This window comes from Dendrobates tinctorius, unplaced genomic scaffold, assembly GCF_039654945.1.
Source record: "Dendrobates tinctorius isolate UK_male_01 unplaced genomic scaffold, ASM3965494v1 ptg000081l, whole genome shotgun sequence".
NCBI classification, from domain to species: Eukaryota; Metazoa; Chordata; class Amphibia; order Anura; family Dendrobatidae; genus Dendrobates; species Dendrobates tinctorius.
The window spans coordinates 21,455,489-21,483,179 of record NW_027361749.1 but is presented as its reverse complement, the minus strand read 5'-3'; the positions used below and the strand labels follow the sequence as shown (position 1 = coordinate 21,483,179).

At 41.5% G+C, this 27,691-nt stretch overlaps 1 protein-coding gene across 4 annotated transcripts in view; it reads right to left on the bottom strand.

Annotated features, from left to right (window-relative positions):
* Positions 1-373: 373 nt before the first annotated feature.
* The window catches only part of RGS20 (regulator of G protein signaling 20), a 124,246-nt gene continuing 96,928 nt past the window's right edge, over positions 374-27,691 (bottom strand). For all 4 annotated transcript variants that reach the window (XM_073583814.1, XM_073583816.1, XM_073583813.1 and 1 more), the window contains exons 2-5: positions 18,149-18,297; positions 13,876-13,962; positions 10,331-10,565; positions 374-2,876 (exon numbers count right to left, since the gene is read on the bottom strand). In XM_073583814.1, the coding sequence (XP_073439915.1) occupies positions 2,688-2,876; positions 10,331-10,565; positions 13,876-13,962; positions 18,149-18,294 (657 nt within the window). In that variant the 5' untranslated portion in view covers positions 18,295-18,297 and the 3' untranslated portion in view covers positions 374-2,687. The remainder of the gene's footprint in view (positions 2,877-10,330; positions 10,566-13,875; positions 13,963-18,148; positions 18,298-27,691) is intronic.

The following is a 27,691-nucleotide window of genomic DNA, read 5'->3' as shown; positions in this document are numbered from 1 at the left end:
ATTTGGGAAAACGTGTAACCTTGGCTTCAGGCTGTGTGTCCATGATGAGTTTTTGACATTTGGTATTTTTGGTGCGCCAAAGAAAAGAGTTCCTGAGCAGTCAGAATGTGGAATGTCCGACCACAAGAGGCAGTAATAGCAGACACTATAACAGCTTTTAAAAAAAGGGCCGATTTCCTCAGTACACATAACATTGTAGGTTATAGTTAATTTAGTGACAAAATGTACAATTGGTGGAGAAAGGTTGACCTTGATGGACCTAGGTCTTAATTCAACCTATGTAACTATGTACATACCGCAAGGGGCTAGCAGAATGAACTCCATTTTCATTGTGACATTTAATTTGGATTATTGTAGGAAAAAAACACCACTGTTTGGATAAAACTATTGTGCTTTATTACATCGTAGGATTGTTGTCGTCGGTGAATGTCCATATATTTCTTTAATTCTCCCAATGCAAAAGAAGAAAAGGAAATATTTATTCAAAACCCTTCAAATCATTCACACACGATAATATCAGAAACGCTGGCCTTCAACAAAAAGCCAGATTTGTTCCATGACAATGGAAATTGTTCTTGTCGGCACACTTTTTTGCTGTGTGTAAGTACATATACATAGCTATATATATACAAATGCTTCTCACAAGACGAAAAGTTAATTTGTTTCAGTTCTTCAATACAAAACGTGAAACTCATATATTATATGGTCATTACAGAGTGATCTATTTCAAGTGTTTATTTCTGTTAATGTTCATGACTATGGCTTACAGCCAATGAAACTCCAAAAGTCATTGTCTCAGTAAATTAGAATAATTAACAAAAAACACCTGCAAAGGCTTCCTAAGCGTTTAAAAAGGTCCCTTAGTCTGTTTCAGTAGGCTCCACAATCATGATCATGGGGAAGACTGCAGACTTGACAGATGTCCAGAAGGCAGTCATTGACATACTCCAAAAGGAGGGTAAGCCACAAAAGGTCATTGCTAAAAAAAAAAAGCTGGCTATTCACAGAGTGCTGTATCCAAGCATATTAATGGAAAGTTGAGTTGAGTAAAAAGTGTGGTAGAAAAAGGTGCACAAGCAACCGGGATAATTGCAGCTTTGAAAGGATTAAGAAAAGGCCATTCAAAAATTTGGGGGAGATTAACAAGGAGTGGACTGCTGCTGGAGTCATTGCTTCAAAAGCCACCACACACACAGACGTATCCATGAAATGGGCTACAAGTGTCGCATTCCTTGTGTCAAGCCACTCATGACCAATAGACAACGTCAGAAGCGTCTTACCTGGGCCAAGGAGAAAAAGAACTGGACTGTTGCTCAGTGTTCTAAGGTCTTGTTTTCAGATGAAAGTAAATTTTGCCTTTCATTTGGAAATCAAGGTCCGAGTCTGGAGGAAGAGTGGAGAGGCCACAATCCAAGCTGCTTGAGGTCTAGTGTGAAGTTTCCACAATCAGTGATGGTTTCGGAAGCCATGTCATCTGCTGGTGTAGGTACACTGTGTTTTATCAAGACCAAAGTCAGTGCAGCCGCCTACCAGGAAATTTTAGAGCACTTCATGCTTCCATCAGCTGACAAGCTTTTTGGGAGATGGAAATTTCATTGTCCAGTAGGAATTTGCACCTGTCCTCACTGCCAAAAGTACCAATACCTGGTTTAAAAACAACAGTATCACTGTGCTTGAGTGGCCAAAAAGCTTGAGTGGCCAGCAAACTCGCCTGACCTTAACCCCATAGAGAATCTATGAGGTATTGTCAAGAGGAAGATGAGAGACACCAGACCCAACAATGCAGAATAGCTGAAGGCTCCTATCAAAGCAACCTGGGCTTCCATAACACCTCAGCAGTGCCACAGGCTGATCGTCTTCATGCCATGCCTCATTGATGCAGTAACTGATGCCAAAGGAGACTCGACCAAGTATTGAGTGCATTTACTGAACATACATTTCATTTCATAATTTTTCAAGCTGGTGTTATAAAGTGTTGTAATTTACTGAGATAATGACTTTTGAGTTTTCATTGGCTGTAAGCCCTAATCATCAACATTAACAGAAATAAACACCTGAAATAGATCACGCTGTTTATAATGACTCTATATAATATAGGAGTTTCACTTTTTGTATTGAAGAACTGAAATAAATTAACTTTTTGATGATATTCTAATTTTGTGAGAAGCACCTGTATATTATATATAAGCATACACACAAACCTATATCCCCGAGGACAAGTGGAAGTACCCTCCTTAATAGACAGATCGAATTTTACATCATATACAGTACATTGTTGTAGTGTAATAGTCCAATCTAGTCCTAGGAAATCGACATGAACACATCAAGGCACTTCCACCAGGGTAACGTTTGTCTCTGAATATATACTACTTACTGTTGTAAAAATACAACTACTATATATATTATATCATTTAAAAAGATTTCCGTCTTCTTTTTTTTTTCATTTAAAAAATATCACTAAAATTGATCACTAGCTGCAACAGGCACGGCGATGAGCCCACAGCTGGAGACAACGTAACATAGTCCATATTAAAATAGGCCTGAGAAGAATTTTCAGGTGAACTTCATGGTAGTGTGAACCTCCCTGCCAGGTGTAGTACCCATTTTTCCATTTACTTTAAATAAATAAAAATGACAATAAAAATAATAATAATAATAATAAAAAAGAACACAAAACATTAACAAAACTAAGACTCGGCGGTATTTTCCGATAAGGTCTGAAGTAGGGTTTTATAGATTACAGAGTTCATGAAACGTGGGTAAGAGTCTCTGTGCATTAAGGTGTAAATCTGGAGCTGGGCATCGTCAAACGTGTGTTGTGAGGGTTCCAACATGTTCCTGTTGATGACTTCTCGCACTCTGGAGTCCAAGCTGACCTGAAAAAAATAAAAAATAAAATGTGGATTTTTTTTTTTAAATTCCTCGTCCCTGCAACCTTTCCACAAAGCAGAAGACCCCTGACTGGTTCCCCCGTACTGTGAGCAGAGTAGCGGCACGCTGAGCCATAATAAGCCACGATCTCTATATACAGAAGTCATTTACCGTAAGCAGCTCTGGTGATTGACAGCTCTGTTCTCTTCTCTCGATTGCTGCTAATCATTCCATCTTATATTGTCTGAGAATATAATACCTGAAAGGTCAGAATGTTTTCAGAATAATTATTCTTTCTCGCCAGGCCTTCAGATATGCGACCCGTGGGGATCTCACAAGGAGATCGTGGTAAATGTCTTACCGTTGTTTATGGCCGCAGAACGGTCTCTGGCCACTGTACAGCTTCACAATGCAATAGTGGGAAATTCTACCCTGTTTTATCTGTTGTAGCTGAAATGTTGGAAAGCTAATAATAGTGTTCATCTCAGTCCCAAGTCTGTTCCATATGTGATCCTGTCCATATGTCAGGACTGATGGCTTGTTTATCCATCAGTAGGAGATGCAGCTGTCGCATCATCCGAGATTACACCAATATGTTTGCAAGCTGCAGAGTATTCCCCACACAGGAATAGTTCAACTTTTTTTTAGACCCTGGTGAAACATTTATGGGCACATTTAGGTAGAGCCAGTGCAGCAGACCACAGAGGCATCATGGCTTCGGGGTCCATGTATCCTCCCCTAGAAGAAATGTTTCCAGAGGGAATATAGCAAATGGAGTCCGAAGAGATCTGCTATGATCTATTTCTGTCAGAACCTACGTCAATGTAACAAGACAAAACTCAGATGTGATATCGGACACTGTGTGAGGTATTCTCCCCAAGAAATATGTACCTTGGAATGGAGCCTGTCATAAGGAGGTACAGTAAGGCCACAACGCAACTTAGAAGGCTGCCTGAGGCCCCCTTCACATGTCCGTGTAAAACCGGTACCAAAAAAAAATATAGTACCAGTGTCGTTTGTGTGCCATCAGTATGTCTTCAGTGTGCCATCAGTATGTCTTCAGTGTCTATCAGTATGTCATTAGTGTGCCATCTGTGTGTTACCTGTGTGTCATCTGTGTGTCAGTGTGCCATCAGTATGTCATCAGAGTGTCAATGTGCCATCAGTATGTAGTCAATACGCCATCAGTGTGTCATCTGTGTGTCATCAGTGTACCATCATTATGTCGTCAGTGCTGTGTGTCAGTGTGCCATCAGGATGTCATCTGTGTGCCATCAGTGTGTCATGTGTACCATCAGTACGTCGTCAGTGCTGTGTGTCAGTGTGCCATCAGTGTGTCATGTGTACCATCAGTACGTCGTCAGTGCTGTGTGTCAGTGTGCCATCAGGATGTCATCTGTGTGCCATCAGTATGTCATGTGTACCATCAGTATGTCGTCAGTGCTGTGTGTCAGTGTGCCATCAGGATGTCATCTGTGTGCCATCAGTATGTCATGTGTACCATCAGTATGTCGTCAGTGCTGTGTGTCAGTGTGCCATCAGTGTGTCATGTGTACCATCAGTACGTCGTCAGTGCTGTGTGTCAGTGTGCCATCAGGATGTCATCTGTGTGCCATCAGTATGTCATGTGTACCATCAGTATGTCGTCAGTGCTGTGTGTCAGTGTGCCATCAGGATGTCATCTGTGTGCCATCAGTATGTCATGTGTACCATCAGTATGTCGTCAGTGCTGTGTGTCAGTGTGCCATCAGGATGTCATCTGTGTGTCATCAGTGTTTTTCCTGTATGAAAGAATAACATTACAAAGCTTCTCCTCCTATACTTTGCAATGCTAAACACGTTAAAGAGCAAAAAGGTTTACCCGTCCAGGCCTCCAGACAAATGCTCTATCAGGATGCAGTGGACCCATATAATTAAGATGGTAACACAGGTGCAAGAATACCAATGAAACAACCACTCACAGCCTACCAAAACCTACTGTTTTCTATTATTGGAGGATTTTTAAGTCCTCTTTCTGTGCTATTTCAATGCTAAACACGTGCAGCACATGGATGGCACACGGACTGTACATTAATGCCATCCGTGTGCTGTACGTGTTTTTCACTGAACCATAGACTTGTATTGTCCCGTGTCATCCGTGATACTGGGAAAAAAACAGAAATGTGAAGATCACTATCTATAATAATAAAGGCGCTAAGCAGCTTCCGTCCGGTTGTAACACAGCTTCTGTCCGGTTGTAACTTGGTGACGTCACATCCAGACAGAAGCTGCCTTTGGTGGTAGCACTGTGCCTCTTCTGCCCCCCGCACACTCCCCGACACCATATACCTTCCTAACACACACCTTCCTCACCATGCCAGCCGTCACCACACATCTCTTGCCATGTTAACCCTCAATACACACTCCTCCTCAACACACACTCCTCTCACCATCTCCACTCACGTCCCCCCCCTCTTTCACTCCACATACGACCCTTTCTCTCACTCCGTCTCTCATACTCACGCCGTCATCGCCGCTGCTCCACGAGCTCCGAGCATATAATGAAAAAATCACAGAAGAATTCCACAAAGAACTCTTCAGCGATTTTTTCATTATAAGCTCTGAACATACCAACCTTGTTATGAAACTTGAATAGTAGCTTATAACGTGGGTATTTATTCCTGTGGTTTCAGGTCCATATTTGTGTGAATAACCACTAAAGACAAAAATTCATTTGAATTTCTGTGTTAATTTTTGTTAAATAAGAGTGATTGAATTTTACTTGGCAAATGCTTCCGTCAATTTGTAGGTGATATGGTATTTTGGAAGTGCCTGTTGTAGCTAGGTCATTCCTTTTGTTTTTTTGCACCCTGAGTTGAACAGTAATGTGGATTTTTTATATAAAACTATGGGAAGTATTTATCGAGCATTTTTCAGGAGTTTGGAATGGATCTACTCCAAGAAAACTCCTCCAAAAGCTTTGCATGAACATAGCCTTTGGCTATGTGCATCCACATTTTTTTTTTAGCAGAAAATTAGCGTAAACTCTCCAAATCCTCCTTTAAATCTCAAAAGTCCTCAAAAACATTGAGTTTCAATTCCATTTCTGCTCTATGAACTGAGAAAAAGATTTTTTTTGGAGCAGAAGCTGAGCGGACACGCTTCAAATACTGAAACAACTCCAAAACTCGGCCAAAAAAACCATCAGTGTGTCCATAAGAAGCATCGTGCTGCTTTTTTTTTAGTGCAGAATAAAACATTGTTTTACAGTATCAGCAAAATAAATGAGATTACTAAAATCCCATTCTCACAGTGCATTTATTTTTCCTTGTGTTTTTAGAGCTACGTTGCATATTTTTTTTTTTTTTAAATCCACAGCATTTCAATTTTTTCAGCATTTTTCACTCATTCAAATGAATGGAAAAAAAACCAGCAAGGAAATAATGCATCATAGTATGTGTGTATTGTATTCTGCATTTTCCCAGCCAACACTAGTTTTTAGTGCAGAAAAATCTACAGCAAATACTCAGTGTGCACATACCATAAGCGTATGTGAACACGATGTCTTTTAGAATGTGGCATGGTATATGTCAGTTTTTTTCAAGCACCAGGTGGTGTCTATCCCGTATATCCCGAAGCTTCTTATTTGGGGTCTCTTGTGCTGCTGTCGCTTTCTTTCCTTATCATTATTATGTATACAAAAGTGAGCAACTCCTAAGCGAAGCCGCCTGAACAATGGACAGGCCACTTTTTCTATCCATTTATCTGATTTTGAAGCCTGAAGCGGTTAAAAAAATCTCAAAAGACAGGATACATGCGCACCTAGTCGTTTCCATATTGCAGTTCATTCTTTTTGGCATTTTTGAGCGCTTTTTCAGAGAGGTTTTGGAGCAAAACTGTCTGCTTGAAAAAGACGAGGTGTGCACATACTCTAAAACAGGTAGCACATATCAGTTGTACTTTTTCTTCTAAGTGAAAAATGGTCCATGTTTTTTTTTTTTTTTCAGTGTGCTGGAACCTTATTTGCTCCGTGTGTCAGTTTGTACAATCATTGCTGCATCCGTTTTTCTTGTATGAATGTGCTATCCGTTTTTTTCCCTCACAGTGCCATTGACTTCCATTGCCATCCTACAACACGGATCAAAGTAGGACGTGTGTGTCTCAAGCTTTTTTTTTGCTGACAGTCGGTGCCCTAAAAAAAAAAAGGATACTTGAAAAGGCAGTCTCATTGTAATGGGACCATGATATATCCATAAAAATAACATAGCCAAGTCTAAACTCAATATGACGAATCTGAGGAATCCAGGAGAATATAGACTAAGTGAAGGTGTGGTGAAGGGTGTGTGGTTGGCGTATTCCGCCCAGGGAAGCCAAATTTTCTTTTCTTTATCCATAAGTATGGCGGATAATTCTTCATTGATCATATACCAAGGAAGGCGTCTCTTGACTTCTGATATATCTAAACTTGATTATTTTTCCAGGCCAATGCTATAGTTTGCTTGGCCGCTATCAATATAAATGAGATGAGAATTTGGATGTGTTTAGAGACCTCCTCAGGCTCCTTTTCCCCCTTCTTTACCCTCTATTCCTTCCCGTCAGTTACATTAGCCCCTCCTTTTGTACTCCATGACTAAATGTTCATATATATATATATATATATACTGCTCAAAAAAATAAAGGGAACACTTACACAACAGATTATAACTCCAAGTAAATCAAACTTCTGTGAAATCAAATTATCCACTTAGGAAGCACCACTGATTGACAATCAATTTCACATGCTGTTGTGCAAATGGAATAGACAACAGATGGAAATTATTAGTAATTATCAAGACACCCTTAATAAAGGAGTGGTTCTGCAGGTGGGGACCACAGACCACATCTCAGTACCAATGCTTTCTGGCTGATGCTTTGGTCACTTTTGAATGTTGTGCTTTCACACTCATGGTAGCATGAGACGGACTCTACTACCCACACAAGTGGTTCAGGTAGTGCAGCTCATCCAGGATGGCACATCAATGCGAGCTGTGGCAAGAAGGTTTGCTGTGTCTGTCAGCGTAGTGTCCAGAGGCTGAAAGCGCTACGAGGAGACAGGCCAGTACACCAGGAGAGGTGCAGGGGGCCGTAGGAGGGCAATAACCCAGCAGCAGGACCGCTACCTCCGCCTTTGTGCAAGGAAGAACAGGAGGAGCACTGCCAGAGCCCTGCAAAATGACCTCCAGCAGGCCACAAATGTGCATGTGTCTGCACCAATGGTTAGAAACAGACTCCATGAGGATGGTCTGAAGGCCTGAAGTCCACAGATGGGGGATGTGCTCACAGCCCAACACCATGCAGGACGCATTTGCCACAGAACACCAGGATTGGCAAATTTGCCACTAGCGCCCTGTGGTTTGCACAGATGAAAGCAGGTTCACACTGAGCACATGTGACAGACGTGACAGGGTCTGGAGACGCCGTGGAGAGCGATCTGCTGCCTGCAACATCCTTCAGCATGACCGGTGTGGCAGAGGGTCAGTAATGGTGTGGGGTGGCATTTCCCTGGAGGGTCGCACAGCCCGCCATGTGCTCGCCAGAGGTAGCCTGACTGCTATTAGGTACCGTGATGAGATCCACAGACCCCCTGTGAGACCATATGCTGGTGCGGTTGGCCCTGGGTTCCTCCTAATGCAGGACAATGCCAGACCTCATGTGGCTGCAGTGTGTCAGCAGTTCCTGCAAGACGAAGGCATTGAAGCTATGGACTGGCCCGCCCTTTCCCCAGACCTGAATCTGAGCACATCTTGGACATCATGTCTCGCTCCATCCACCAACGTCACGTTGCACCACAGACTGTCCAGGAGTTGGCGGATGCTTTAGTCCAGGTCTGGGAGGCGATCCCTCAGGAGACTATCCGCCGCCTCATCAGGAGCATGCCTAGGCATTGTACAGTAGGGAAGCCATACAGGCACGTGGAGGCCACACACTACCAAGCATCTTTTCCTTGTCATGAGGCATTTCCACTGAAGTTGGATCAGCCTGTAATTTGATTTTCCACTTTTGATTTTGAGTATCATTCCAAATTCAGACCTCCATGGGATATTCATTTTGATTTACACTGATAATTGTTATGTTTTATTGTTCTGAACACATTCCACTATGCAATGAATACAAATTTGCAAATGGAATATTTCATTCAGAGATATCTAGGATGTGGTATTTTAGTGTTCCCTTTATTTTTTTGAGCAGTGTGTGTGTGTGTGTATATATATAAGAAACAGCACAGGAAAAAGTAGGGTGCAAAGCCTCCCAGGCACATTCCAGTCCTTATGAATAGAAAATCAAAAGGGATAGAAAGTCCATTATTTGAATCAGCTGCTGATAGAATCCACTTCAAAAATAACACTGCCAAAAAACACTTTAGGAAAAATAAACTCTTCAAACACATATTAAAACTTCTTAAAGGCTATGTGCACGCAGCATATTTTTCAGACGGATTCTACCCGTAATCTGCCTAAAAAAGCACTGCAAATGAGCCTCATAGAATGAACATAATGCATAGCAACGTCAAAGCGATATTGGTGTGTAGAGATTCCATCTTATGTCACATTTTTTTTTAAACTGATTCAGGTTTTTGAAACCCTGAGGTGGCTAAAAGAAGTGACATGCGCTCATTCTTTGATCGGCTTCTGTTTGGAAGCCGCCCGCTTCACAGTACAAAGAAAGGAAAGTGACTGCCGAAATATCCCTTCTCCTGGGAAAACTTAGCGGTTACGCTGGCATCTAAAACAGGGTTCCCCAACTCCAGTTCTCAAGGCCGACCAACAGATCATGTTTCCAGGATTTCCTTTGTATTGCACAGGTGAAGCAATTATCATCTGAGCAATACTAAGGAAATCCTGAAAACATGATCTGTTGGTGGGCCTTGAGGACTGGAGTTGGGGAACCCTGATCTAAAAGACGCTGTGAGCACATAACCTAAGGCTATGTGCACATGGAGCCTTTTTGCAAAGTTTTTCAGTGCAGAAACTGAGCAGTTTTGAGATTTGGAGGAGGATTTAAAGAGTGTCTGCTCAGTTTCTGATTCAAAAACCCTGCGAAAATGTGAAAATATGTGCACATAGCTTTAGACATCAGTCCTTTCAACAGATTATCCCTCAAATACTTATTGATATGCTTCATCATGGAGGATGAGAGCCATTCAGTTTCTTATTTTTAACCTTGGCCAGCCTGTGAAGTAAAGAAAACATATATTTTTGGAAAACCTCTTTCAGTACCTCAACAGGACACATATGGCAAATACACCATAGAGAGAATATGTGAGTAAGCCTGCCTGGACTTGTGGTACGTAAAGGTTGGAGTTGAGAAACACTGTTCTACACTAGAATATATTGCGTGTGTCAGGAATGGTGGCAGATATCGTTATGTAACAAGGCAGGCACAATGTAGGTTAGGAGAGGTGAAGAAATAAAGACGAGTGGAAAACATCACTACAATATACCTCTTTTGGAGATAAAATAGAGATATAGTCCTCGTATATTAGCCTGGCCTTCTCTTCTATCACATTTTTGTTGGCTTCTTTTTTGAGATCCTCACAGGCCATCCAGAAAAGCATGTTCTCTTCACTGAACTCTGTTCTGAGAAATTCACGGAAAGCATTTCTCCCAGCAGGTGTGTTCATAAGTTTGTCGAAAGACTGACCCCAAGAATACACATCTTCAAGAGTAGGAGTTGGACTAAAGAGAAGATGAAGTCAAGATTTATTACTACTGGAAGAAATCAGACGTTGTAATTTATGTCATAAAACTCCTTTCGTTACTTTTATTGGCCAAATCTTTAAGGTATTCATATGGTTTGGAGTTTACTGGTACTTCCATTGCCCAACTTCTTCCACAGATGAAATGCCGTAGATTAAAAAGGTTGTCCATGACTAACATATTGATGAGTGTTCCAAGGAATAGGTCATCAATGTAAGATTGATGGGGTCTAACACGCGGCACCCGCACCAATCAAGTGTTATCAGCTTCGTTGGCAGCCAGATATACATAGTTTACACAGCTGACACAAAGTGGCTCTTACATTGTCTAGTGGCCACTCTTGGGTGGCACTTTATCCCATACTCAAGTAAATGTGAGAAAACATGCAGTACCTGAGAGCGGCCACTAAATAACGTACCGAACCACATTCTCGGACTCCGCCAGAGCAGATAACATCTAATCAGGGGGGGGCTAGGAGTTGGACCCTTACTGATCTGAAATTGATGGTCTATCCTAGAGACAGGTCAACAATATGTTAGTCCCAGACAACCCCTTCATGTACAGTTGTGGCCAAAAGTATTGACACCCCTGCAGTTCTGTCAGATAATACTCAGTTTCTTCCTGAAAATGATTGCAAACACAAATTCTTTGGTATTATTATCTTCATTTAATTTGTCTTAAATGAAAAAACACAAAAAGAATTGTCCTAAAGCCAAATTGGATATAATTCCACACCAAACATAAAAAAGAGGGTGGACAAAAGTATTGGCACTGTTCGAAAAATCATGTGATGCTTCTCTAATTTGTGTAATTAACAGCACCTGTAACTTACCTGTGGCACCTAACAGGTGTTGGCAATAACTAAATCACACTTGCAGCCAGTTGACATGGATTAAAGTTGACTCAACCTCTGTCCTGTGTCCTTGTGTGTACCACATTGAGCATGGAGAAAAGAAAGAAGACCAAAGAACTGTCTGAGGACTTGAGAAACCAAATTGTGAGGAAGCATGAGCAATCTCAAGGCTACAAGTCCATCTCCAAAGACCTGAATGTTCCTGTGTCTACCGTGCGCAGTGTCATCAAGAAGTTTAAAGCCCATGGCACTGTGGCTAACCTCCCTAGATGTGGACGGAAAAGTAAAATTGACAAGAGATTTCAACGCAAGATTGTGCGGATGTTGGATAAAGAACCTCGACTAACATCCAAAGAAGTTCAAGCTGCCCTGCAGTTCGAGGGTACAACAGTGTCAAACCGTACTATCCGTCGGCGTCTGAATGAAAAGGGACTGTATGGTAGGAGACCCAGGAAGACCCCACTTCTTACCCCGAGACATAAAAAAGCCAGGCTGGAGTTTGCCAAAACTTACCTGAAAAAGCCTAAAACGTTTTGGAAGAATGTTCTCTGGTCACATGAGACAAAAGTAGAGCTTTATGGGCAAAGGCATCAACATAGAGTTTACAGGAGAAAAACGAGGCATTCAAAGAAAAGAACACGGTCCCTACAATCAAACATGGTGGATGTTCCCTGATGTTTTGGGGTTGCTTTGCTGCCTCTGGCACTGGACTGCTTGACCGTGTGCATGGCATTATTAAGTCTGAAGACTACCAACAAATTTTGCAGCATAATGTAGGGCCCAGTGTGAGAAAGCTGGATCTCCCTCAGAGGTCATGGGTCTTCCAGCAGGACAATGACCCAAAACACACTTCAAAAAGCACTAGAAAAAAATGGTTTGAGAGAAAGCACTGGATACTTCTAAGGTGGCCAGCAATGAGTCCAGACCTAAATCCCATAGAACACCTGTGGAGAGATCTAAAAATGGCAGTTTGGAGAAGGCACCCTTCTAATATCAGGGACCAGGAGCAGTTTGCCAAAGAAGAATGGTCTAAAATTCCAGCAGAGCATTGTAAGAAACTCATTGATGGTTACCGCAAGCGGTTGGTCGCAGTTATTTTGGCTAAAGGTTGTGCAACCAAGTATTAGGCTGAGGGTGCCAATACTTGTGTCTGGTCCATTTTGGGAGATTTGTGTGAAATGATCAATGTTTTGCTTTTTGCTTCATTCTCTTTTCTGTTTTTTTCATTTAAGACAAATTAAATGAAGATAATAATACCAAAGAATTTGTGTTTGCAATCATTTTCAGGAAGAAACTGAGTATTATCTGACAGAATTGCAGGGGTGTCAATACTTTTGGCTACAACTGTATATATGCCTTATGGTATCCTACACTCACTAGGCCACTACAGAAATTGTACAGGATGAAACAAAAGTGTTCATTTTTTTTCTAAAAAGAGAGACACTCTTGCATGAGTATATCATGCGAGATGTTATGGTAGGTATTAGGGTCTATATACACATTGAAAAAAACAATGCGACTTTTTCCCAATTTCTCGACACACGCTAATAAAAAGCGCAATATGACCACAATGTGTAGCAGTCATTTTGCAGCTTTTACCATTAGGCTAGGCCTCCTCCATAGGTATGTATAAAACGTGCGTGTAACCACGCAGTGTGTCATCCATGTGTCTGTTTTTATCAGTGTTTTTCAGGTACAGATAATGAAATATATCAATTACAAAGCTTCTCTATACTTTCCAATGTTAATCAAGTACAGCACACAAATGCCATTGTGTTCTGTACACGATTTTACATACCCATAGACTTATATTGGCCCTTGTCATCCGTGCTGCCGGAAAAACACAGAAGTGTGCACAGCACCAGAGGTTATAGTGGGTACGTGTGGTATCCATGAAAAAAACAGATAACACATGTACTTGAGACATGGATGTGTCAAGTAGGTCTAGGACAGAGGGCAGACCTCCTTATTCCTCTACGGTACCATTTATTTGTCCACTGATGAGTTAAGACAGTATAGCAAAACAAGTCTGTACGAGGCTCAACCAATCAGACCATGGCTTGAATTTTCCATCACTATGCGCTAGTATACAACTTAGTTCAGAGTTGGTTCCTATTGTGTATCAGTAGACTGAAATTTAGAAAAGGCATGTCATATAAAGAATGCTGCCTGCAGAGGGGAGCTGAGCATGCTCCTGGGTGTATGAGTCCTGGAGGCGGAGTCACGGCAAGGGGAGCTGACCTGCTCCTGGGTGTATGAGTCCTGGAGACGGAGTCAATGCAAGTGGAGCTGACCTGTTCCTGGGTGTAAGAGTCCTGGAGGTGGAGTCACTTACTGATTGACTGCTCTTATACTGTATATATGCTCATGTAGGGATAGTTGTCAAAAACATCAGCCTGTACATGAAAAAGTAAAACAACTAAAGCTGCTACTTGCCTTTCTTCACAGTTTGGTATGCCAGCACCTCTGATTTCATTAGAAGACCTTCTTGTCCTCTCATCTTCCTGATTCCTGACTGTGAGACTGTGAACATGGATCATTAATCATAAAGGGTTAATCACAAACTTTTGCACAGCATGTACAATTTTATGTAATAATACGTTAGTTTAGAGGCAATATAAAAAGTCGTAAACATTTTGCATGGATATATGTGAACTTAGCCATTTGCTACTACATTCATGGCCTGATGATATGTGGCAGGACTCATCTTTGGATGCACAGCTTTGGAAATGTTATCTTATTAATTTATAACAAGTCTGTGAGCAATCTTGTGCCTAGATGAGACCATACCTAGGTTGATGATCATGGTAGCAGCATGACTGTGTTTAAAAATCTTCCATGTTCCACAATCACAAGTTTTGGTGTTGGGTGGTGGTTGGGGGGGGGGGGAATCCTTTGACGTCAAGTGTAAAGGAGACTCTGCATTTAATACTCTCCAGTCCCTCTTCTCTGCTCCTCAGTCCGAGCTCTAGCTACATACAGTACATTATAAGATGGCTTTATTTTAAAGTGGGGGCACATATAAAAAAGAAGAGCCCCAATTCCCAACTCCCTTGTTGGCTAATATTGTAGTTCCTCTTCACTGGTACATAACACTAATCTCACTACCTAATGGAACAAAAAACGCATCCAACTTGAGTTTGGCCTCATCTTCTTCGGGGTCCCAAAGTAGCTGCATGGTCTATATTCTATCTACAACCATGTCTAAAACCTACCCTCCGTCTAATTCTAGGGTCACAGCAGTGTATATCCTCTCATTGGGCCAATTATGTAAGTCACACTCATCATAGTTTGACCAGCGTGTGATCATGGTGAGCTCGGATTCTCTCGGATGAGCTGTTTGTGCTCTAGGATTCGTCTACCTCGAGTTTTGGACACAAATAGACTGCTGGACAGTTGTCTTTCTCCATATTCCTGGGGTGTCCTCTGTGATCCGTCTCACAATGATGTGCTGGACAGTCCCTCTCATAACTCTCTCTGTATAGAGGTAAGACTACTTGCTCACACACAGTAGAAGATAGTGAACCAAACCAGCACCACCATCTGATGTGTATGGCAGTCTACTGACAGATATTGTCCGGGGAGAGTAAAATTGGGCATTTCTAAATTCAATGCCTGATTCTATTGTTTTCGCGGGAGATAAGAATATTGCCAGTAGTGTCTGTCACCAGATTTCTCCCCTCTCCCTGTTGAATATAAATGATCACACAACCCATGTGTATGGGGCAATCATCCGACAGCTGCCTCATGTGTATGGCCATATTCATGATCATATTTTCATTGCGTGTTGTAAAGATTCTCATAAATTTATATGATGACTTCTATAAAAAAAAACGTTGTAATGAAATATTCATCGGCTCATTTCATATTTGTCTTATAATTTCAGCTATTCCGGGTATGTCTATATACATATGGCTGTATATTATGTATATATGGGCACTTTGGGATTTGACACATGTTAAAATCAAATATTTCCATACGGGAGAGTGACATTTAGGTCGGGGAGCAGTTGTACGTACATGACAGTATAGACCTTATTTCTTAGTAGACATGTGGAGATATTTCATTTGCCGTTTGTCTGATTAGCATGGTTGATGTTAATTAAATGCCCCATAAATATGTAGAGTAGAAAGTAATGGAAATATAATCAGTAATATACCTTAATTATACTCTCTGCTTATAAAGGAAAATATATTACCATTTCTACAGAGGACATTACAAAGAACAAGTTGGCATTTGCAAGAAAATTGCCTGTGACAAAGTGCCAGCGGTTCTGTGTCCCAGGCTCTTAATCTGTCCGCGGGTACAGCACAATGTAAAATACATGCACTGTGCATATCAGCTATATCTACATACATGTGTGATTTCAGCTTATGCTCAGTTCTTCTTATTTGGGACATTTTATAAGACCAGATATATATCTAGTCAAAAAGGTATGCAAAATCCATGGCCTGGTATGAAGACATTCAAGTAGGTTATACTGTTAACCTCCACTATTACCTATACTAAAAAAAAGGGATCCCTAATAAATTTGTATAAAGCCATCAATGCTAAGATGACCATAGAAAACAATGGAACACTTAAAGGACCATTCTAGTGTTTTTTAATCAGTAACATGTTTATGTTCTGTGGTGCTCCGGTCCTCTCTTGTGACTGCAGTTGTGACCAGCTTGCTCATACAACGTCTCCCGAGGGGAATAGAAGACACTTTCTCAATGTAAATCTATGAGGTTCAGAACAAGGCTTTCATGGAGTTAACTGAGAAAATAAGTAATGGTCCACTGTGTGTGCCAGCAAGCTAGATCTGTGGTCACAGGATGCAGGCGAGGAGCAGCGCTGGAAATGACAGAAGACAATGATGGGTAAGAATTTTAATGCACACACATTAGTAATGGATGGGGAAAAAGCTAAAATGCTCTTATAACCCATTAATGACCTGTGATACATACAAAAAAAATCTGAACCTCCAACATAGAAAAAACTTAGCAACTTTATTTAGACAAAAAAAGAACAGTTAAAAACATTAGAGGGACCCTGCCATGTCACCAAATACTATTAACCTGCCGATATGGGGTAAATCTGCAGCTTAATAGCATTCTAAAGCTGCCCGGCACTGTACTTGTGTGAAGATCTCTGTGCGTCTGTGATGAGCATCTATGTGCAACTGTGCTTGTGTGACATGTGCACTTTGCTTGTGTGACATGTTACCTTGGCTTGTGTGACATGTGCACTGTGCTTGTGTGACATGTGCAATGTGCTTGTGTGACATGTTACCTTGGCTTGTGTGACATGTGCACTGTGCTTGTGTGACCTGTTACCTTGGCTTGTGTGACATGTACACTGTGCTTGTGTGACATGTTACCTTGGCTTGTGTGACATGTGCACTGTGCTTGTGTGACATGTGCAATGTGCTTGTGTGACATGTTACCTTGGCTTGCGTGACATGTGCAATGTGCTTGTGTGACATGTTACCTTGGCTTGTGTGACATGTGCAATGTGCTTGTGTGACATGTTACCTTGGCTTGTGTGACATGTGCACTGTGCTTGTGTGACATATGCACTATACTTGTGTGACATGTGCGCTGTGCTTGTGTGACATGTGGATTGTGCTTGTGTGACATGTTACCTCAGCTTGTGTAACTTGTGCACTGTGCTTGTGTGACATGTTACCTCAGCTTGTGTGACATGTGCACTGTGCTTGTGTGACATGTTACCTCAGTTTGTGTGACGTGCACTGTGCTTGTGTGACATGTTACCTCAGCTTGTGTGACATGTGCACAGTCCTTGTGTGACATGTGCACTGTGCTTTGATTCTTGTTTAAAGTTGAGAGATATGACCTTCTGTTATCACACCTATGTGCCGTGACCTCGACTACTCCACAATTTTTTTTTAAGGAAGGCTCAATAAGTACTTTCGATGTGAGCACCATGCTGCTATGTACGTCCCCTGACCTGGATTATTCATTTCTGCAAAAGTTGGTAGAAGTAACATCCAGTTCCTATATAAGATAAACCCGCTAAACACTAAATGACACATATAAGGCACAGATACAATGGAGCAGAGCCCCTAAATGTAGATTACTCCAGTTATGGGGGTTGTTGAGCTGGGATGTGGTTTGTTGTCAGTACATAAGCAGAATGAATCAAGGTTACAGTGTTATTGCTCAGGTGGCCTCACTTGGAGTGTCAGCTTCGTAGGAACTTGTGAAAATGTGACATCACTAATTTCTTTCTATTAGGTAAGTTGCTGTGACATCACAAGCAGGTTTCATACAGATGAACTGCAATGATATCACAGCAATTTAGCATCACAACTGTTCAGTCCGGAAAACTGTTATGACATCACATGAGCGTTTTAGTCTGGTTTGCTGCCGTGACATCACAATGGTGTTCCCATCAGGCAAACTAATGTGACATCACAAATGTGTCTTTATCAGGTGAACCGTGACATCACAAGTGGGTTGTGACTATTTTGGCATTATAAGTGAGCTGCAGTCAGGTGAGTTTGTCGCTGCCATGACAATAAAGCTAGTTAGGCAAGGTGAGGTAATCTCAGGGGCGCATTTACCATATCTACTATTACATTAACAAGTTATGAGGTGCTGTACAGATGCTCCATGTGGCACCACAGCCATTGAGCGCATTCAGACCGTGCACATAGCTGCACCATGTGCATTATTATATGAAAGATAGCAATTACGGTACTTACCAAGAGCAGCTGCAACAACAGCACCAACAGAAGCAACAGGCATTGGATCCCCTATTCCCAACTCCCTGCTGTGCTTGAGAGGAGCTCACGGTCTCCTGGTGCACTGACATCTGCCGCTTGCGCATCTCCATCCGCTCTGATCCCATGGGCTGCAATCAAAACAAAACACTGTGTAAAACAAATGAGCAAAAAGGATATAAATGTTGTCCGGTAGATAGCCTCTGTGATTCATTTTATTCATTTTAATAAAGTTGTTGGAAAAATTAAAGGGAGTTTTCCCTGCCCAGAACGCTAGCTAAACCACTCACAGTCATGGCCGAAAGTGTTGGCACTAGTGATGAGTGAGTATACTCGTTGCTCGGGTTTTTTCGAGCATGCTCGGGTGTCCTCCAAGTATTTTGGCGTGCTCAGAGATTTAGTTTGTGTCGAAGCAGCTGCATGATTTGTGACTGCTAGACAGCCTGAATATATGTGGGGATTCCCTAACAAACAGACATTCCTCACATGTATTCAGCCTGTCCAGCAGTCGCAAATCATGCAGCTGCGTCGACACAAACTACATCTCCGAGCACGCCAAAATACTCGGGAGGAAACCTGAGCATGCGCGGGAAAACCCAAGAAATGAGTGTACTCGCTCATCACTAGTTGGCACCTTTGAAATTGTTCTAGAAAATTAATTATTTCTCCCAGAAAATTATTGCAATTACACACGTTTTGTAATACACGGATATTTTTTCTGTGTTTCATGTAAAACCCCCAAAATGGGACAGACAAATTGTTGGCAACCTCAACTTAATATTTGGTTGCACACCCTTTAGAATAAATAACTGTAATCAATTGCATCCTATAGCCATCAACAAGCTTCTTACACCTCTCAACTGAAATTTGTGACCACTATTCTTTTGCAAATTGTTCCAAGTCTCTCATATTAGAAGGGCGCCTTCTCCCAACAGCAATTTTCAGGTCTCTCCATAGGTGTTCAATGGGATTTAGAACTGGACTCATTGTTGGCCACTTCAGAACTCTCCAGCACTTTGTTTCCATCCATTTCTGGGTGCTTCTTGAAGTATGTTTGGGGTCATTGTCTTGCTGGAAGACTCAAGTCCTAGGATGCAAACCCAGCTTTCTGACACTGGGCACTGCATTGCAACCCAAAATTCTTCAAATTTCATGATGCCTTACACACAGTCAGGGCACCCAGTGCCAGAGGCAGCAAAGAAAACACAAAACATCTTTGAAAATCCACCATATTTGTTTATAGGCAGTGTGTTCTTTTCTTTGTAGGCCTCATTCCATTTTTGGTAAAAAGTAGAATGACGTGCTTTACCAAAAATCTCTATCTTGGTCTGATCTGTCTACAAGACGCTTTCACAGAAGAATTTTCGTTTACTCATGTACATTTTGGGAAACTAGTCTAGCTTCTTTAAAACTCTGTGTCAGCAGTGGGGTCCTCCTGGTTCTCCTGCCATAGTGTTTCATTTCATTCAAATGTCGGCGGATAGTTTGCGCTGACACTGATGCACCCTGAGCCTGCAGGACAGCTTGAATTTCTTTAGAACTTGATTGGGGCTGCTTGTCCACCATCCGAACTATTCTGCATTATTTTGCTGCCTACAACTAGGGGGATTATCTACGATGCCATGCGTAGTAAACGTCTTGATTATGTTGCGCACTGTGGACAAACGAACAGCAAGAACTCTGGAGATGGACTTCTTCCCTTGAGATTGTTGATATTTTTCATTAATTTTGGTTATCAAGTTCTCAGACAGAAAAAAAAATAGTAAAAGTCCAAAACGGCGCTCAGAAGCCAGTCGCTATGCCACTAGTGGTAAAGCCAGTCCGCAAGAAAAAAGACTGTATGTACTCACATTGAAGTTTTCCAAGGGCCAGTACACAAGAAAATACCGCTCTTGGAACCACGCTGTGGGAAAGTATATTTAATATCACCGAAAGACACACAATGCAAAGATTGAGTCAACTTCTCCCCTTTTTATATTGCCCACACCTGTTACTTGCCATAGGTGAGTTTGAACGAGCATCACATGCTTGAAACAAAGTTGTTTACCCTTAATTTTGTAATGGTGCCAACAATACTGTCTGACCTATTTTTTAATTTTTGTGTGAAATTATGTCCAATTTGCCTTTCCTCTCTGTTCTTTTTTGTGCTGTTCCAATACACACAAAGGAAATAAACTTGTATAGCAAAATGTGCAATTTAAATAATTTTCTGGGAGAAATGCTTCATTTTTTGAATCATTTATAGGGTACCAACACTTTTGGTGTCTGAATAAAGGTATGTATTTGTATAACATCCAAATGATGTGAGGTGACTTCTTGGTGTGGTGAAAAGGCTCAATGAACCGTTATACCCGCTCAGTTTGAATACAGTGACATATCCTGATTGACAGTGCACTCCTTGCAGAGGTAATATGATAATCAGTGGCTCTGAACCTCTGCGCGGACCCTGCAACCAAGCTCAGTGGTTCACTGCCAGGTTTCATCTGACTCCTGTCTGCGGCCGCCTCTCATTACTGTTGACAGGACTCAGGAGCAGTCATTGAGAGCAGTAATAACATTATCTGAGCACTGCTGTAAAGTGCACTGTCAATCACAATATGACATAGTGCTCGCAATGAAAACTTATGGGCGTAATCGTGCACTGAGCCTTTGTCTAAGCCAAGGGTGCAACAAAGTCCTCTCATTTGAATACAAAATATATCTTTTATTTATGATAACTAAACCACTAAAATCTATTCTACAGGTATGATTTTTATAGGGGCCAAGTCCCCTGCATAGCTGTATAAGTAGTTCAGTTAGTGTTTTGGGGTTGATCGACTCCCTTTAAAACGCTGAGCTTCCAAACTATCACCCAAATGCCAGAATTATCTCTATGATTTAAAAATATTCAGGATTGAGAGTCCTCAGTAGTTGATACCTTTTAATGGCTAACTGAAAAGATGGTAATACATTGCAAGCTTTCGAGACTACTCAGGTCTCTTCATCAGGCTAGACTAATACAAAATCTGAAGTCACATATTTATGCACAATACAGCACAGAAAAAATGCAATAGATAAGACAAGTGACGTGAAGCAGAACTATCAATATGGGAGAGGGAGAAACAAATATAAACATTGGACCAGTTCATAGATAAGGAGTCCGGATGTTTTATGGTCCTCTGATTGGGGTCTAGTTCTGTGTTGTGATGCCCCCACACGGTTTTAAAAGGAAATTCCTTAATTGATGTAAAAAGACAAAAATCCATGCGACACATTCATTCCAGCACTGAGAGTGTCAAAGTTCGTCATAAATTTGTACTCCCAAACTCGTCTCTCTCTCTGAGATGTGAAGTTACCTTTCAATACCAGTAATTTCATATCCACTGGTATTGGTATTACTGGTATTGAAAGGTAACTTCACATCTCAGAGAGAGAGACGAGTTTGGGAGTACAAATTTATGACGAACTTTGACACTCTCAGTGCTGGAATGAATGTGTCGCATGGATTTATGTCTTTTTACATCAATTAAGGAATTTCCTTTTAAAACCGTGGGGGGGCATCACAACACAGAACTAGACCCCAATCAGAGGACCATAAAACATCCGGACTCCTTATCTATGAACTGGTCCAATGTTTATATCTATCCCTCTCCCATATTGATAGTTCTGCTTCACGTCACTTGTCTTATCTATTGCATTTTTTCTAGGCTGTATTGTGCATAAATATGTGACTTCAGATTTTGTATTAGTCTATGCCTGATGAAGAGACCTGAGTAGTCTCGAAACCTTGCAATGTGTTACCATCTTTTCAGTTAGCCATTAAAAGGTATCAACTACTGAGGACTCTCAATCCTGAATATTTTTCTATCTACTGGCTAACACGGTACAAAGATATACATCTTTCCTGTATCTCTATGATTTAGTCATTTGCACTTGGTTCATCTTGTTATATATATATGATATTGATTATCACAACTTCATGTGATGTACTGTAAGAAAAATGTTATTTCCCTACGATTATGTTGAGGTTGCTGCCTATAGCCAGTAAATGTACAGTATTTATTATGAGCAGCACCTTCTCCATAAGACTACATTATGACTTCTGTACTGACAGAAACCAACCTAAGCACCATCACTAACAACTCTTCGTTGTTTCCAATAATGGCCTACTTGTGGTCTATAGACGATCAATCCCCCTTCAGGATGTCTATTTGGTTGAAACTGATATATCTATAAGTAATATAGGAAAAATCCATATCTGAATGAAGAGTTGTTTATGTGAATGTCATTTACTCCAAAAAACTTTCATCTCCTTCAGTAATGCTTCCTTTGTGCAAGTGATTGTACTAGTCCTTCCTGACAACTGCCTTGAGTCACCTGCAGTAAACTGAGCTGCTGCTATAGTAAGTTTTCTCTGACAACAGTGACCACTAATCCCTTTAGTTAAAGTCATCCCAATAAAAGAAACAATAAAAGAAAAAAGAATAGATTTACCTGTGACTAAACATTTTGGTATACCTGATCACAGCACCATGGACATGAAATTACTGGTATTAAAAAGTACCATAATTTAAAATCTCACCGAGACAGAAAAATTTGGGAGTATAACCTTGACCATGAAACCACAGAAACACTAGTGCACGCCCTTATCATCTCCCTCCTCGGCTACTGCAACCTCCTACTCTCTGCCCTCCCCTCTAGCACTCTGGCACCACTCCAATCCGTCCTAAACTCTGCTGCCCGACTAATCCACCTATCGCCCCCGTTATTCCCCAGCCTCTCTATGCCAAGCCCTTCACTGGCTTCCTATTGTCCACAGGCTCCAGTTCAAAACCTTAACTATGACATACAAAGCCATCCACAATCTGTCTCCTCCATATATCTGTGACAGTCTCCCTGTACTTACCTACATGCAACCTTCGCTCCTCTCAAAATCTTCTCTACTCCCCTCTTATCTCCTCTTCCCACAACCGCATACAAAATTTCTCCCGTGCTTCCCCTATACTCTGGAACTCTCTATCCCAACACATCAGGCTTTCGCCTACCATGGAAACCTTCAAACAGAACCTGCAGACCCACCTACAACCTGCAGTGATCCTCAGTCTGCTCAACCAACTCTACCCTCTCCTAGTGTATCCTAACCCATCCCCTGTAGACTGTGAGCCATTGCGGGCAGGGTCCTCTCTCCTTCTGTACTTGTGTGTGCCTTGTATTGCTCATGTTTATTGTACTTGTCTATATTTCCCCTTTTCACATGTAAAGCGCCATGGAATAAATGGCGCTATAAAATGTATAATAATAATAACTTATGACCTTATGACACTCAGGAATGAATGTGTGGCATGGATTTATGTCTTTCTACATGAACTAAGGAATGTACTCCTCAAACCATTTTGGGGATCACAACCATGGACCAGACCTCAATCACAGGACAATAAAACTGTCACTCCTTATCTATGAACTGTTTCTCCCCTTTCCATACTGATAGTTCTGCTTCACGTCACTTGTCTTATCTATTGCATTATTTCTTTCTGTGCTGTGTTGTGCATAAATATGTAATTCTTCAGATTTTGTGCTATTTTATGTGTGATGAAGAGACCTGAGTAGTCTCGAAAGCTTGCAGTTTGTTACCATCTTTTCAGTTAGCCATTAATCAATGACTGAGGACTCTCAAACCTTAATATTTTTCTATCTACAGGCTAACATGGTACAAAGATATATATTTTACCTAGATGTAACAATTTAATTAATAAAAAAATAAAACAAAAAAGAAGGGGGGTTTTAACGTCTAAATTTACAGTAATCTGGAGCTGAGCTATCTTTACCCAATTCTTCTCCTGCGATAACACACCAGGCACTGATGGCGTTCCTTGCTTTGTACAGACTCCATGTACCACCCGACAGGTGGAGCTTGTCTGTCTGCCTTAATATTGATGTAATGTTCTCTTTTGCCACTTTAGAGGTATCTTGATAACGTCTTTGCAAAGGCCTTAGGAATATCTTAGTAGACAACTCCATAAAACAAAGTGGAGAATACACTAAGAACCGGCATTATTATGGAAACACATAGTGTTGCAATCCCCTGTAGAAGTCACTGCACTAAATAAGCAGCCAACAATAACTTCTTTAGGTAAAATCCCATCCTTGATAGGAAACCGTAGGAGCCAGACTCACTCCAATAGCTGGATGCCATGGCAGCTCTTAAATTAAAAGGGGTCTGTTAAAAGGCCACAGTACGAACGTGAACCCACACACTGCACTTATACCAACATATGTTCCAGCTCATTTCTTTGGATTTGCTTTAGTTTTTTTGACTTTGTACAAACAGGTCGTGGTTCCCCCTTTTTGACCTGGGCATTTTGTCTACAGGGTTTTTCTCAGTCAGGTGTCTTAACAGTCGGGTTTGGGTCCTGCTCTGCCTCCGTCTAATTTCAGGTCTCCTAACACCCAAACAGGTTTAATACTAGAGATAGAACTGTCCCGATGAGTACACATTGTCGTGGCGGGATGGCTTTTATGCTTTTTTGCTGTTAAATAACTACCTACCCTATGTTATTTACATGTCCTATTACGTTTTACTTACTACAGGGTATCTACTCATTTTGTTTTTATCTTAGATTTTGTCTCTTAACTTAGTAGTGTCCACGTATCTGATAATCCCACAGTACATGGAAATAGTCAAAGTGCACAACGACGCAACTGATCCAGCGCTGATGGAATCTTAGACTGTACAATATTGCATTACACTTTACGTATCAGTGCTGTTCCTGTACTTATTCTCTGAAAATCCCTGAACATCTCAACACCATTCTGTTTCACTGTATCGGGGTCGTCCACTGTCCACAAATTCCAGGACAGTCCGTAAAAATAGGCCACTTTTTTTTTTTAGCCCTGTCTGTAATTTTTTTTTAATGTGACCGTGATTTTTTTTTTGAAGCTGAAGAAATTTATACAGATTATTCTTACTGTAATTATCATTTTACAGTGAATGCAGCTGATGTCTTTAATTCAGAATTAAGCGTTTCACACATAGATTATAATAAAAATGATTTATTATGGTTTTCCAATGTGTCCGTGGAAAATTTTATTTTTCTGGGATTTTTTTTTATAAGATGTCCAGAAATAAATAAACAGTCAAATTGGCAGCCCTGCATTATATTGGCTCCTCTATCAGCTATGGATTCATACAATAGTGCAACAACACAGAGCGCTCTGATAAAGTAGAAAACGAAGTCCAGGCAGCTGCAGATGCCTTTATGTGCCTCACGTTGCAGACGTTTGCCCCATAAGTCCATGCACTACTCTCCAGTTCTATTTCTCCCTATATAACCTGCACTCCACATTTACTGCTGATTCATAGGACCATAACAAGACAGCACCAAAAGCATGTGCTGCAAATGCGAGGCCGTAGATGACACCCTGCTTCCAATTTCAGGATATCCAAAAGGGATTTTTTTTTTTGCATTTATCCTTTCAAGCAGTAGAACACATACAAAGCATCGTCCACATACAAGGCGATTTTTACAGTTGTGATAGTGTGCAGTCGACACTACTCCATTGTGTCGGTGAAGGACAACAGAACAACCTGAAAGGAAAAAGGTTCTTTGTTCATTCACCATGCACCAGAAATCCGCACTGCATAAAGGTCTCCAGCTGGTCTCAGCTTCATGGCGTCCATAACTGCCCTAAGGATAGAATGGCGCTGAGGAGGTGCTGCCTTCTGCGCAATAATGTAAGCATGCGCGTATCCCAACATTGGGAGAAGTACGAACCATACTAACACACTTCTACAAGAATGTGTCCAAACTATTCCTGTCAGTGCCTTCATCAGTAGAGAAACCATATCATGCTGTTTTATTTGTAAGGGGCCATAGGGACTTGGTTTGTCCTCTACTAAAGACTCCCTGCAGTGCACCACAGAAAATAAAAACGACGCATACTCGCCTCCCACAGCCGAGCTGTTCCAGCAATGTTTTTCTTTTCTGTGGGGCGCTGACGTAATTAAGTAGTGGTTTCCTAGTTGCGGACATCACTTTTAAGGTTCCCTGACATCTTGAATACCTGTTCTTTAAGGTGAGAGGAATGTTAGCCGCCCCCAGACCCATATGGCTGTGGCTTATCTGCCCGCAGAACAGAAGTCTTGGACAGCTGAATTGGAGTTCCGATCCTTTTCTCTCCTACCACCATCTGTCAGGGACGAGAGTCCGGAGGCCCCAGTACACACTAGATGGTTTGCTGATGGCACCATAATTGGTGAGTTTGGCAGACATCAAAAGCTTTCTTCAGTAATGAGAAGTACAGTAGGTAGGTGATAACTGTGAGATTGGTGGTGGTCTGACAGCTGGAACCCCCATTGATCGGCTGAGCATGGCACTTTTCTCCCTCTAGGTATGGAGTGGCAGTGTGCATGCTCAACCGATGCTCCATTAATTCCCTATGTGGTTGCTGAGCGCTCGACTTTTTCAGCCAATACATGAAGTGGCGTTCAGGCATGCGCATTGCTGCTCCATTCTAGCAGGGATAAAAATGCCTTAATCTGACGACCAGAGGGGTTCCACTAGTCAGACCCTCACCAATCTATACGTTATCACGTATCCTGTGTATAGGAGATCATTTCTTTTCACCATACAATTCCTTTAGTGTGAATGAGGACCACTAAGTGTGACACCAGACAATCTCTATGGATGTGGCTCTGCTACAGACATGGGGCTATGTTCACATGTGATCATAACAAAAACCACCATGATATGTAAGATCTATTGTACAACGAATCCCAATGGAGTCCTTTAACTTATAATGGGGTCTGTCAGTGAGCTCTCCAGTTTGGTGGCTGCTCTATTCTAGTCCTCCAACACGATGGAGCTGCTGAAGGAGTCATTGGCAGACTCCAAAGGCAATGTGAACAGAACCTAGGATAAGAAAACGTAACATTTCCAGTAGAGTTACCACAATATTTCACGCTGTAGTTTGGGTCTTATCAATGTGACTCTGATCTGTCAGTAAACAGGTACTGGCAAATTCTAGAATGGGCAACGAGTCATCCAATAATGAAAACATGCAGGGATATCTAGACTGCAAATAACTATAAGAAAAATTAAGATGAACCACAACCAGAGTTGGCAGGAAAATGAAGTATTGCCCACGTGGCGCATTAGGCAAACGTTTATCCGTGAGATTGCATGTCAGCTACCAGGTGCACGGGATGGAAACAGCCGAAGGTGAGTTCACTCCTCTGGGGAGCAAGATTCTGTGAGTGCAATCATTTCTAATGAAGTCACCTTCTGCGAGCCTGGTAAAAATAACACGATACCACGACATGATACATTCAGCTGTCACAGCATCCATCCCTGCATGCGACCACCGGCGCCATCGTGTCTATTCTACGTATGTCAGCCTTCAGATGTTTGCATACAAAATACCATGCCGTATTAATGCCAGACTGCTCAATATCACCAACGATTTTGTTGCAGAATTGAATTTAGGATTTGCTAAATGTTTTTTTCAGGAAATAAAAATATGTCCATAAACTGTTGGATTTATTGAAAA